The sequence below is a fragment of the Crocuta crocuta genome, unplaced genomic scaffold (assembly GCF_008692635.1).
Source record: "Crocuta crocuta isolate KB4526 unplaced genomic scaffold, BGI_CrCroc_1.0 scaffold31, whole genome shotgun sequence".
Lineage (NCBI taxonomy): Eukaryota > Metazoa > Chordata > Mammalia > Carnivora > Hyaenidae > Crocuta > Crocuta crocuta.
The window spans coordinates 5,404,909-5,419,316 of record NW_027528362.1 but is presented as its reverse complement, the minus strand read 5'-3'; the positions used below and the strand labels follow the sequence as shown (position 1 = coordinate 5,419,316).

The following is a 14,408-nucleotide window of genomic DNA, read 5'->3' as shown; positions in this document are numbered from 1 at the left end:
TAAATGTTTTTGCTCAATTGCTGTACATGTTTCATTGCAGACAAGGAATAAATAATTTGTAGCTGGGCACAGGTCCCTGAACCAAACTTTAAGTGGTCCTGTGATGGAGACTCTGAAATATATTCTATTATTTACCTTTTGAATGAGATGACCCTATTTCTAAAATGTTCTAAAACGTTCCCTGACATTGCCATGGTTAGTTTATTATAACTTCGGCTTCACTTGATATTTCTGCCATAACAAAAGTACAAATCACAAACTGAATCTATAAAATCCTTAAAATGGAGGGTGAGGCACTGCTGATAATCTGACTTGGAGAAGTCACGAATCTCTGCTTTGATGAAACAAACGTCTGAGTATTTGTCAGACCAAGAAGCTTGCATATATCACTGTGTGCATGTGCTATCTGTTGATATCATTCACTTAGATCATCCAGAAAAAATTTTAAAACTCATAGCAGCACTTTTTCTGGGTTTGATTACATATATTCAGTGTGATTCCCTTCACATAACGCACTGTCAGTTTTACATTTCTCTTTAAGCAAAGTTCAGTACACTTAGCATATGACCCTACATATGTTGGAGAAGTATACCGTGGGGAAGCTGATGTGTGATAAAACACCAGAACACATTTGATCTGAGAGCTCAGTTTTTACTCACAACATCATCCACTATGACACCCTCATCCGACTCCAATCCTTTCCTCGGGAATGTATGACAGCCATGGACTGTGTTTTTCTGGGGGGATGGTTGGCAACAGATGGTAGCCAACCCAATTTCTGTTTTGCTCAATGTTTCTTTAATTGATCAATGGGGGAAAAGGTTGTATACAGGTTGGGTGAAGGGGAGAAGAGATTCATTTTGAGTACCCATATGTTTTCTTGTTTCTTTCTTTTTTTTTTTTTTACACTCTTTTAAGGATTTGCTTTTTTTCCCTCTGTACCATTATATAGAGAGATGAGTCACCTCTGTCAATATGATAGTATATATCATTCAATACTGCTTTCCATCTATATTTTCTTCTGCACGTAGGTATAGATATAAAGATCAGCAGATGAGATACTTTCTGTGCTTTAGCTGAAGGATAAACTGATTATCTGTATCAGTTATCAATTGCCTTTATGACACCATGTAACAACCAACCATAAGAGCTGATGTGGCATGTAACAGTGAAGTGAATACAGCTTGTGCACGGAGGGTGGGGGGGTGGAGTGGGGGTGGGGGTCAGGTGGAGCTTGGCTCAGTAGCTCTGTAGACCTTGGGCAGGACTTGACTGTGGGTCTGGGAATGAGCTAGCCTAGGTTGGAGCAGTTGGCTCTACTCCACCTATGTCTCTCCTCAAGCTAGGTTAGCCAGACGTGCTGTCATGGCTGTGCAGGAAGAGGAGAGGCCAAGTCTAAGTGCACAAGTGTCGTCAGACCTCTACTTTCTTCACAATGGCTCACAGCAGGAAGACATGTCAAATTACATGCTAAAAAGCATTGATCCAGGGGTGGGTTAAGATTTGGGCCATTTTGGCAATTGATTACATATCTAAAAGAATAAATATTTTCAGCTAAATATGACGATAAATGAGTAGGAATAGTTACATGTATTTATCTTGATGAAAATAAATGTATTTGGGCAAGGTACTAAACTCTCTGTGATCAATATCTTCATTTCTAAAATGGAGATAATAATAGCACCAATCCTATAGAATGATAGTGAGGATTAAAGTAATTGATTTTGTAAAGTGCTTAGCACAGTGCCTGGTGCAGAGTATACACAATTTAAGTATTAGTAAAAGTTATTAACATCTGTATTATTATCATGATTATTGTTGTAAAGATTTCACTGTTGAGCACTGACAAAAATGTGAGAATTGTGTAGGGTTGTAACCGTACTTTCTTAAGCATATTTCTTTTGTAATTTTTTTGCTAATATTTATAGCACTGATACCATCTGTTCATGTTACAAGCATTATTATTTTGGGGATTTATCCATGTCTATATTCTAGAGAAAACAGATTTAACATTATAGAACCAGTTGGCATATATTTTTAATTTAATCTTAAAATTTCTTACTTTCTTGTTTGTTTCCATTCTCTTGCTTCAATAAATGTTATACTAATGTTAAATGGCAACAAGCTTATGAATAATACCAGTTTTACCAGTTTAATTGATATTTCCCAAAATTTTGTGATCATTTACTAATTTATTAATGATAATAGGAACATATCCCAATACTTACCAAGTTCTAATAGGCATACAGATCATCTGGAGCCTTGTTAAAATACAAATTCTGATTTAGTAGGTCTACAGTGGAGCCAGGATTTGCCATCTCTGACAAGTGCCCAGGTGAAGAAGTTGCTATTTGGTCCCTGAATAGCACGTAGATATAGATATTCTCCTTATGGATAGTTAAAGATTTTATATATGTGCATATATAAAATGCATGAAAGTATCCAAACTTACCTGGTTATATTAATTAATTAATTAAATTGATTATTTAATACAATAAATAAATGATGTTCTTCCCACAGTTCTAAATAAATATGTCAATAAGTCATAAAAAGGAAATATCTATCCAATATAATAAAATAAAAATATATTTAGTAAAGAAATCAATATGTCTAAAGATAAATCAGTGTTTATTTAATAACATCTCTAAATGTCAAGTAGTATCTTTCCTGGCAAAAAAAGAAAAGAAAAGAAAGAAAATGTCTTCTTTTGCAAATTTTTCTCTGGAAACTATGTAAGGAAGAGCTTCTGGACATAAAAATATAAGTACTGGAGAGCCTGCTTTGTGGGTGAGAATATACTTCAAACCACTGGGTCTTGCAATCAAATAAAAGCTGTCTCTTAAACACAAATGTAATTATGCTTTATTATGAAGTACATGCACAAACAATTGGCTAATTTTTTTTCTTCCTGTGGGCATTAGTCATGCTCTAATATTAAAAATATTTGATTATGTAAAGTTTCAGATAAATACATTAGTCACCTCAATTGTCTGTTTTTAATTGTTAACTACAAGTTCTGTCTTGTCCCCAAATTCACAACTGTAAATTCTTCTAAAGGATCAGAGGAGTGTCTGGGTGGCTCAGTTTGTTAAGCGTCCAACTTTGGCTCAGCTCATGATCTCACGGTTTGTGAGTTTGAGCCCCACATCAGGCTCTGTGCTGACAGCTAGCTCCAAGCCTAGAGGCTGTCTTTGGATTCTGTATCTCCCTCTATCTCTCTGCCCCCCCGCCCCTTGCTCATGCTCTCTCTCTCTCAGAAATTAAAAAAAATAAAAATAAAAATAAAAAAATTAAAAATAAATAAATAAATAATAAAAGATCAGAATATTCTTTCCTTAAATGTAATCTTCAGGGTACCCACAAATTCTTTTTAAAGAGGTGAGTAGCATCAGAACAGTATCATTAAAGTATGGCATGGATTTTGAAACCATAGAAGGTGAAGGCGAATGGGTAGATCTCTGCTGATCTCAGGATAAATTCTAGTATGTGATGGCTCCAAAGAGTAGAAAAGGAAGAAAAAAACCCTGACAATTCAGGTCACATGGATCTTTGGGATTCTTGTATAGAGAAATGTCTATTGTATTGAAAGATGTGAAGAATAATTAAATCACTGCTTCCCTGACCATAGTAACAGTGAACACTGGAGTTCTATATATACTATAATTATAAATATAAATATTTCTATAGTTTACAACTCAGAGTATACTTTACAAATCATTTTGCATCTCTATTATCTTATTTGAGGTTTGCTGTTCTCCAAGGAAGAACTTGGAGTCTGAAGCTCCCTCCTTCTCTGTTTAAGCCTGGGGAGAATCACGCCAAAGCTCAGGGTCAGGGTCATTACTGAGATGTTGATGAGAAGCGATTGAGCTTTTGATGACTCTGAAAATATAGAGGTTAACATAATATGAACAGCTATTATTTATTGTGCATTTATTATATGCTATTTGCTAGTGTATGTCTATTATCATTCCTCTATCCTCTCTTTTTAATCTATTTTAGACTTGCCTTGTCTTCTAATAGATGCTGTACGTTTATCTGGAATGCCTGTTCATATATTTTCCTTTGAAACAATGAAGATGATGGTGGTGCTGGTGGTAGGCAAACTTGTAGACATTAACCAGACGCAAATTTGCATTTCTCCTAGTTGATACAGTGATTAAAGGAATGTGTGAGCGGACTACTTGTGTATCCTAACCAGAAACCCAAGCTAATAACACACCTTATGGGCTTGTCCAGGGACAAAACTCAAGGAAATTCTGATTGAAATTGTTTACATTTGTATATATGAAAATAGGTGGAATGCAAATTCAATTTGGCAATACTTCGCTCCTTAATAATTTGAATTTTAATGAACAACCCCTCCACATTTATCTAGGTTGAGAAGTCCTTAGATGAGAGTTGGCAATGGCACCATACAGTAAACATTGTGGGCTTTGTAGGCCATACAATTTCTGTTTCAACAACTCATTCCTGAACTTCGGAACATGGACTACGGGAAGAGATGATAGCTGCCTTTGTCCCTTGGCTGTAGCTTGCTGGCCCACTGACTTAGAGCTTCATAGTCACTTTCAGTGCTTCAGTTATGGTTTTCCTGAATTATCTGCGTGCATAGCTCTTCACTAGTTACGAAATACAGATACATGGAACTTTGCTTCCCTCCACCCTTTCCTTTCATCCGGAACCCAGAAGCCTCATTTCGTACATGCAAATGGCCCATCAGGGTATTTTCCTAAACAAAGGCATTTCCCTGAGAAGAGGGATTCTGCCCCTACTGCTAAGATAATAAGTGCACCACAGATGGTGCTTTCAATTCAGAACAACCACAGCATAAAAGAAGATATGAAATTTTTGTCTAATTGTTCTGTTTCTCTATTCTATGAGTTGGTGATGTAGCCTGGCAAGGATACAAATTAATATTTAAGTCTCTGCTGGAACTCAACTGTTGTTGATGTTGTGGTATCAGTGGTTCTAAATATAGGCAGGCAAGATGAGAAAAAGACACATCAAACTCCTTATCTATTTCATTTTGGCAGTTTCGGAGAGTTTCTATTTAAGCTTACATTTAAATAAGCATTCTCATATTATCACTGCCGGTTTTAGAGCATTTCACTGGCACAATCATCGTATTACTCAAATGTACAAAAACCATACGGTAGGTTAGGACTGCATTGCTAAGCCACCTGGAGCTCCTTCTTTCGTGAGTATTTTTGCTCCTCTATGTTGGAGGTCTCAGACGGCAGGCTCACAGGCCCCCGTCTCTGACCCTGGGTCTATACAATATTGAAAAACAGAAACAAGAATGAAGAAGTGGTTGCTGCTATTAAAAGGAAATTTTATCTAGAAACCCGATGTCTTATTTCCTTTGGAAAACCAAGCTTACTAAAGCTCTAAGGCTTCTATTTTCACATGAGAACCGTGTGAGGAACAGCTGTTCTTTTTTTATCATTCTTTCTACCACTCTATCTCTTCTTCAACACCCAGCCTGAGTTGGGGGACATTTAGCCTCTTAATGGTGCCATGATTCTAGCAGCCTGCTTCACTCTCGTGTCTACCTGCTCAGGAGAGGCACTGAGTTTGTGACCCCCGCTGGTGACATATACCCTAGGGATCTCATCAGCAACAATGTCCACCTGTGGGACTTTTCACTCCATCTGTCCTCCTAAAGCATGTTGTGGGACTCAGACACAAAACTGTGACCATGTTAATAGCATAGTTATTATCAAGAACAGGTACGTTTATGTGTTATGTTTTATTCGTTTGGTCAATGCCGGTTTTTCCTTGCAAGAAAATACTAGAAGTTAGTACTGAGAAAAAGAAAAGGATATCTCTTTTCAATAATTTTTAGAACATAGAGCCTTTCTCTTTTTGTCTGGGCTACAGGGAAGTTCATAACTCAATTTAACAGTGTGTCACAATTCTGGGATATTTCTCTTCTTACCTGTGTGTCTTTGATAATTATATTAATACTAAGTACTAAGATGATCACACATATATACATACTGCACAATCTTCAAGTCCATTTTGTAAGAGATTGAGCTCAACACATCAGAGTATAAGTGTTACCAATGTCTCAGAACCATCCTTCACGCTGACAACAGATATGTGTCTGTAAAATACCAGACTATGTCATTATTCCCTTGCTTATTCAATAAGGGCTGTTGGCATATCTACCTCTTGCTCATAAGAAATCTAAGTAATTATCAGTGCCCAAAACCCTTCACATTTCCCTAATCTATCTTCCTCTCCACGTATCTGTGAAGTCACTGGCCCAGCTCACAGAAGAAGGGTGTGGAATGACTTTCCTCAGAGTCCCCAGAGGCAAACATTTTATCTAAAAAGACTTAGTGGTGCCCAGGTGGCTCAGTAGGTTAAGCAGCCAACTCTTGATTTCAGCTCAGGTCATGATCTCATGGTTCATGGGTTCAAGCCCCACACTGGGCTCTGTGATCACAGTGCAGAGCCTGATTTGGATCCTCTGTCTCCCTCTCTCTGCTCTCTCCCACTTGTTCTCTCTCTCTCTCAAAATGAATAAATGTTAAAAATATAAATCAATCAACCAACCAATTAATCAATCAAAAGTAAAAAAAAGAAAAAGATTTAGTGTCTCATGTCCTGAAGTATACTCTGAGAACAAATGATTTCTTCCACATCTAGGGTCTTCATTCTCTGTCATATGCAATTTAGGGTAGAGACCATGCCTTCCTAACTTGCTGTTGGTAATGTCCTCTGGGGACAGTGGTGAGCAGATCGGGATAGGGGTTGACTGCTCTGTGCAACTGCTTTTCCAACCCTGGAGGCCCTGGTGTCTGTAGGGAAAGGCCAGTCAGTGATCCTCTGAATAAAGTGAGCGAGCTCTGGGCAGAGACTGGCTTTCCCAGAAGGCACGTGCCAGCTCCTGTGACCTGGAGTGGCCTCCTGGGTCAGCCCTTCTCCACCCACCGCCCAGCTGGCTTTGAGACAGGTTTTAATGGATAAAATTGGATGCCTTGGCCTGTCTCAATAAAAGACCAGGAACACACAGGGTCTAATCTGTTTGTCATAGAAGGTGCACATTCAAACACTATGTTGTATTTATTCGTCTTTTGATGACAAGCCAGATTTACAGCACCCTGCTTTATTTTCCCCACCACAAACGTGTGAGCATGCTTCCTCTACGGCATGGCCTGATTAACTCAGAGACCATCATTGATCAGCAAGAGAACTAATGGGAAGATATTTGGAAAAATGGGATTTTGTGGAAGGCCAGAACATGTATTTGGATGGGATCTCATTCAAACCGGGGCTGGCATCCTGTAGAAGAACTAAAGACCGACATAAATGCCTTTGGGAGGAGTCAAGCCCATCTTTTGGCTACTTTAGTCACATCAAATCAATCACCTTTTGGATCTGTTATCTTTGTCATAAAAAGCGTCTGTCATTAACAAAACCTGTTCCCTTCGGAAAACAATTAGCTTTCAGTGAATTACAGTTATGGGGCACTATGAATAAATTGTATCCTGCAAGAGACACCATTTGATAATTCACATTCTCATGGGAAATATTGAAAGAACCTTTCCACAGGCAATAATGTCACATTCCTTATATAGATAGCATACCTTTAACTCTTACAGATTTAATTTTTGGTCCCTAAAGGACCTGTTTTTTAGAATGAAGACAGAAAATAATGTATAAAAACAAAATGAAACAAGTTATTTTCTGCAATCATAAAAATCTATTCAGGTGAAATTTTTTTTCAAATACAGTGATATTTTTTAAAAGGTCACTAACAAGAAACCTCTATTTTGCATCTATATTTCATATATATAGACTAGCAGTGTTGAACTACTTAAAATAGCCACAAAGACCACAAAGACTAGTTAAGTGGTTTCCATGTGTATAACTAGGAAGCTTGAAGTTTAAATTATTTTTAATAGAAGTCTGTCAGAAACGCCTTTGTCGATTAAAGTTTAGAAGTATGTATGGGGCACCTGGGTGGCTCAGTCGGTTAAGTGTCTGACTTCAGCTCAGGTCATGATCTCACAGTCCATGGGCTGAAGCCCCATGTCAGACTCTGTGCTGACAGCTTAGAGCCTGGAGCCTTTTTCGGATTCTGTGTCTCTCTCTCTGCTCCTCCCGAGATCTCTCTCTGCCCCTCCCCAGCTCTCTCTCTCTCTCAAAAATAAATAAACATTTTAAAAAATTTTTAAAAAAGAAATGTGTAAAAGTTGTCTATGAATATTTATGTCATTAATGATAATCATAAAGTAGTGAGCTTTGGGCTGCTCATCAGTGGGGATCATGGCATTGAGACTCAGGGCACTTAATTTATTTTTACCCTTTCCAGAAAAGCTGGGTGGATTGTCGTCATGGCAGCTTTTGATGTTTCTCTTCAAGAATTCCACTTGGGGTGCGGTGCCTGGTTGGCTCATTTGGTTGAGCATCTAACTTTGGCTCAGGTCATGATCTCACAGTTCACAAGTTCGAGCCCCACGTCAGCTTCTGTGCTGGCAGCTCTGAGCCTGGAGCCTGCTTCTAATTCTGTGTCTCCCTTTCTCTCTGCCCCTCCCTGACTCATGCTCTGACTCTCTCTCTCTCTCAAAAATAAATAAATATTTTAAAAAATTAAAAAAAAAAAAAAAAAGAACTACAGCGGTGCTCCAAAGCATGGAATTAGGTCATTATTTCCAGCTCCATCATTATGAGCAGCCTCTATACACCTGGCCTCAGCTCCCGTGGGTAGTTTGTGTGCCAGCTGATTGTCATGGTTTTCGTTTGAGTTTTTGGTTTGTCTCTTTGTAGGTAAAATGTATCACCCTATCCTATCAGTGACCTAGTGCACAGCTACCAACTACTAGGGGAACATACAATTATTCCTATAGAAACAGTGAAAATAGATGAGCAAATTCCATAAGTATATGTCTTATTTTTGTTTAGCATGTTGTAAAACTATGATGCTACTTGATTGTGCTTTTTCTGGTTGTACCCTGGTTGAAATGTACTCTGTTTCAATGATACTGTACTGAGTTTGTGCTTGTCTCCGATTTTCTTGCGAAAGGGCATCCATACTCTTGCCTCTGTATATATTCCCAATAGTAGCAGATTCTTCTCTATCCATTGCATGTTGAAAAACGTGTGCAAATAGTACATGAAGACAAAGGTACGGGTGGTCATCCCTGCCCAAAGGCTGACTCATTCAGCCTGGCAGACAAGTTTCTGGAGGAATAAAGAAAATTTTCAGGGAAGCTTCCATCCCTTCCTCTAACTGTCTTTTCTTCCTCTTCTCTCAACAGGAACTTTTTACCCCTGAATGCAAGTTTAAAGAATCTGTTTTTGAAAACTATTATGTAATCTACTCATCTATGCTGTACAGACAACAGGAATCTGGTAGAGCCTGGTTTTTGGGATTGAATAAGGAAGGGCAAGTCATGAAAGGAAACAGAGTAAAGAAAACCAAACCAGCAGCTCATTTTCTACCCAAGCCATTGGAAGGTGAGTGTTCTGTGTACATTCTCTTTTTTAGTTTATCACACATTTCCCCATTGCTAATTCCACATTGGCTTCAAGGAACCTCCTGGAATGCTGGGGATTTTCCATACCTGGATCTGGGTGGTAATCACACAGATGTCTACTTTAATTCTGAATTTAAGATTTGTACACTTTATATACATATGTGAATGTATTATGTGTATATATATATATAGATACACAAATTGATGGAGTTTATAAACATAAATGTACACATATACATATATAGCTAAGTTTTGAAAATTATGGAATACAAGTATTTGCCTATTTTGATGGTATCTAGCTGAAAGTAATCACATATCTGTGACTTATTGTAATTACAGAAAATGAAGAGTTAATCACTTGACCTTCAGAGAGTTTGTTGATGTTACAGATCTCCCTTCCAACTATATAATTGTTTAGTAAACTCTGGTGTGACACCACTTTCTTTTATATTCACCTGGAAAAAATGAAGCCTTCGCATTTACTTTGATCAGATTCCCAGAGAGCAGGCCACAGAGTGTTGATAATTAATCAGAAACATCTGCACCTTTCTCATGAAGGATTCTGCCCAAAGTGCCATTTACCTTATCTACATAATATTTGAGAACTACAAAAAAAATTTGACATTGAGGCATTTCAAAAGTGTTGTCTATTCAAATACTTTTGCCTACCTTTGGCAAAAAAAAGCAGATCTATAATAACTAAATAAACACTTTCATCTAACTTAGTTTGATTTTCCTTTTGTTTTTTTGTTCCTAAAGAAAGGTTTAGCCATCAAGAGAAAATGTACATTGGTTTTTTGTAATCCACATTCCTTATGTAGAAATAAGATAATTTGGAATATTAAGGGCTAATTATTAATCATCTGTGAATGCATAATTCAGCTCTCAGTTTGCCTAAGTTGGCAAACCAGTCTTGTTGATTAACACCATGTGTATAATTTCACCAATAATGGCTTACTATCCCCTTAACTCCATTTGCCTACAGAACAAGCCATTGAAACCGCCATGGCCCATCTAGGAAAGGAAGAATTGTGCCAGAATCTGCAATACGAGTGAACTATTCTCATTACATGATAGATCATAAGACAACTAGGGTAGAAGAGAGAGTTTCGCTATTCTTCCAAAGTAACACCTCTGTGACTTGTCCTTACTTTTTATTGATGAATTTTGAGACCATCAGATGCACCAATAGTCAAATGCAAGTGAAAAATTAAAAAACAAATAAGTCCATAGCAGGTCTAGAAAAATCTGGATTTATTTGCCACCTTGCTTTGTCTCTTTATATTAGCTTTTGTGTTGAATATGAACAGATGAGAATTAACTAAGTTTCTAAAACCTTATATTTTAACTACATAAATGTAATGGAAATCAAAAGGGACTTTATGTCTCTTAACTGAAGCAAAGTCTGGAGACCAGCTATTTTTGTATATCTAGCAGGAAATATCAGAGACTGAGATGAGGTGTAATAATATCACTTGGTATTTGAATCATACAGTGAAGAGTTGAGTGTGTGTGTGTGCGCGTGTGGTGCATTCATGTATTTTCGAGGCAGAGAGAAACAGTATTTTCAAACAATTAGCAGACAGAGGTACTCTAAGAACAATTAAGGGGATATTATAATGACAGAGGTTATCAAATAGCGTAAGTTATAGAGGAGGATTAATTTCAAACTTTCAAAACCCCTACAGGATGTAAATTATATGATTGGAAATGTTTACAGCAAATTAGGTACTTGATTAATTATTGATGCTCTGGGGCATTCCTATCTCTTACACAACTTCACCACATAGACAATCAAGGTTAATGCTCTGCTGCTATTGTCTCCTCATTGAATTAGGAGTGAGAGCAGAGAGATTGGAAAATGCTTCAAGGATATGGATTAATCCCATTTACTACCTTGCCAAGTGATTTCATGCAGGTCTGGTGTACACATGCACTTTCAAGCCTGTGTGCTGCTGAAAATCCAAATGCTGCATTAATGCAAAAGACACTGTACCACCTTGAGCATGGAGAACGGTGCATTCCATACAACCAAACACAGAGTCTCTTCATAAAATACCAGACCCTTTCCAAAGCCTAAAAAGAAGGTTAGACAGCTCTAATTCCTGAGATGGCAGATGATTTTAACTCAGCTAATTTTCTCCAAGCATCAGTCACCCTTAAATGTCCTTTTGCAGGGTTCCCTAGAACCATTTTCCAAAAAGCCATGTGAACTGCTGTGATTAACTGAGCCACTGGACACTATTGGAGCAATTCCTCAGGATTCCTTGGGCATCCATCCCACGTGCCCTCTTGCCATTCTGTGCTTCTGCCTTATATGACATCAATTATTAGGTTTTTAATAATATATCAGAACGAGGCATAAAAATACAAAATGCCCCACCCATGCCTTCAGATTTTTAGGGGTCTCTTTCCATGAGGGTGGGAGAGGAAAACTAAAGAATGGTCTCCAGAAGGCCCTGGCTTAAGGAAATTGAGTTGATATTGCTTTGGTTAGCTTTGAAGTTGACGCTAGTGCGATTATATTGCTTTTGAACCACTCGGGAGGAAAATAATGTGATGATCTGGAGAGTAAATACCAGGACTTGGAAAGATGAATGGGTGCGAGGGGGTTCGGTGTGGACATCAGGCTGCAGTGGAAAGGGAGTATGAGTTTTCCTGGCTGGAGAAAGAGAACCAGGTTAAGTGCTTGCCATTCGTGTGTGTGCGCGCGCTTTATATCTGAGCCCCACGAAGAGGCCATCGCTGCTGTTTAAACCTTCTCTCCTGGACAAGACCCCACACACACCCAAAAACATATTAGGTACACAAGCCGGAGAATGCAGAGGAAATGCTGTCTTCCGTTCAGCGGCAGGAAATTACTGCTTTAACACAGGAAGTCCCCTCTAGGCGGGGTTGCATACTTCTGGTGCGTCAGGTCTGGCCACTCTTGACCTAACCGCTCTAATGTCTCCTTTCCTCCCTTCTTCATGCCCCGCCGCCCGTCCCCAGTTGCCATGTACCGAGAACCATCTTTGCACGACGTTGGAGAAACGGTCCCGAAGGCTGGGGTGACGCCAAGTAAAAGCACAAGTGCATCGGCAATAATGAATGGAGGCAAACCAGTCAACAAAAGTAAGACAACATAGCCAGATCCTCACAGGTGTTGTGACTTACTCGTCCTGAGCACAGTTGAGTGATTTATCCTTGCCAGACACTCCTGCTCCCACGGCTGAGGAGCGGCCAGAAGTAAGCCAACGCTTGCTCTTTGCGGTCTCGAACTTCTTGGTTGCAAGTGGATAAATCTTCAACCTGTTGCACCCCCAGAACAAGAAGACACCTGGACAACCAGCTCAACTCAGACCATGGAATGCCCTACCAGATATGGAATGCCTTTTTAATATCTTTTCTGTGACTGTGACACTTCATGTGAATGACATACTTCACAAGTACACTCGATACCTTGCCTGCTGACAGCTACCCATAATCCTTTTTGAGTCCTGTTTCAGCGAAATCCATGTGTTTAAGTTCAATTTTGTAGCACACAAATACTATTGAGTAATTTCTAGTTAGACGCTGTAAACCTGTGCTATTATGGATTTCTCTTTCCCCCGTTTTTACAGGGCTGCCCGCTCCACTGTCCGTGACCTTTTGCGGGGATTGTATTCCTCTAAGTCTTAAATGTTGCAGTTGGCTTAGTCTGGAGAGCGATCAGGGAATCAGGAAGCCTTCTCAACCTATTAGTACAAATTGCATCTATAAAGATTAAGAGTGTTGTCTCCGGCTCCCACTCTCGATTAAACACACATATACGCTCTGTCCAGTAGCAGATACTGTGCTCCTCTGGTCGGCTGGCCGGGGTGAGACATGGGTCAAACACAGTCCCGGGGAAGTTCTCTAAAGATATGTGTTTGACATCCCCCTATAGTTTCTTCATGTGTGTGTGTGTTTTATACATATCACAAGCTTACTGGCTAATGGTAACATTTGCCTTGCCCAGCGAGCAAGACCCACTGGTTTTTGAGAAAGTGGGTCCAAAGAACTCTGTAGGCCTTGTAGGCCTGATTAAGGTTCATTTTTTCATCTACTAATCCTCATTATTTGGAAAAAAAGAGAAAAGAAAATTCAATAATTACAACCTACAAGAATTGCGCTACCTAAATCCATTTCAGATATAATCCTACCTGTTTTTAATGAACCGAACTGAATGCCATCCCCAGTTTTGGCTGCGTTCCACTCATACTCAGCAGAGCATGGGCAAGGCGGCTGTTGTGTTCTTTTTCTGCAGCAGCAATGCAAACGTTAGTTATAAATTAGACTTTAATATTTTTGGTGTTTAATGACAAGTTTTTAAAACTGGACATATTATTAGGAAAAAATATTTTTTTTAGCTCAGCATGCTGAGTCAGGTACTGTGTATTTCGCCACCCCAAACCTGTAACTCAGCTTCTTGGGACCCCCGTTGCCCAGTGGCTGGGGTAGAGGTGCCTTGCCATGATCTCAGAATGCAGTCTGTTGAACTATTCTGGATAAAATTCAAGGCAAACCAACACGTTCACACATCAGGTTTTCGGTCCATTCAGTTGATTTGCTTTTGTTTTATCTCGCTTTCTTAATTTCCTTTTGTATAACTCCGAGCTTAGGGAAGACAACTGCTAAGAAAGGCCATGTCTCTAGTTGAGGGCACAGGGAAGAAACCATGCAAAACGTTCGATATTGGATATAAAGAGTTTCAAAATGTTTAATATGCAACTGTTTGGAAATATATTTGTTAACTCTGTGTATACTTAATAAAATTAATTGTTTTCTCCTCAGAAGAGTTAACTGAGACCAAACTGAACCTCATTTATAGAAAACTCTATGTGGGATCATGTACTGGCCTCTTGTTATTATTTCCATGTGGAAGGCTGACCCAGTCGCCATCCCTCCCCCCACCCC

At 38.9% G+C, this 14,408-nt stretch overlaps 1 protein-coding gene across 1 annotated transcript in view; it reads left to right on the top strand.

The window, feature by feature from the left end:
- FGF14 (fibroblast growth factor 14) overlaps positions 1-14,402 on the top strand; it is a 609,870-nt gene extending 595,468 nt beyond the window's left edge. Inside the window, exons 4-5 of the mRNA XM_077753980.1 lie at positions 9,273-9,471; positions 12,483-14,402. Coding sequence (XP_077610106.1) covers positions 9,273-9,471; positions 12,483-12,619 — 336 coding nt within the window. The 3' untranslated portion in view covers positions 12,620-14,402. The remainder of the gene's footprint in view (positions 1-9,272; positions 9,472-12,482) is intronic.
- The last annotated feature ends 6 nt before the right edge of the window (positions 14,403-14,408 follow it).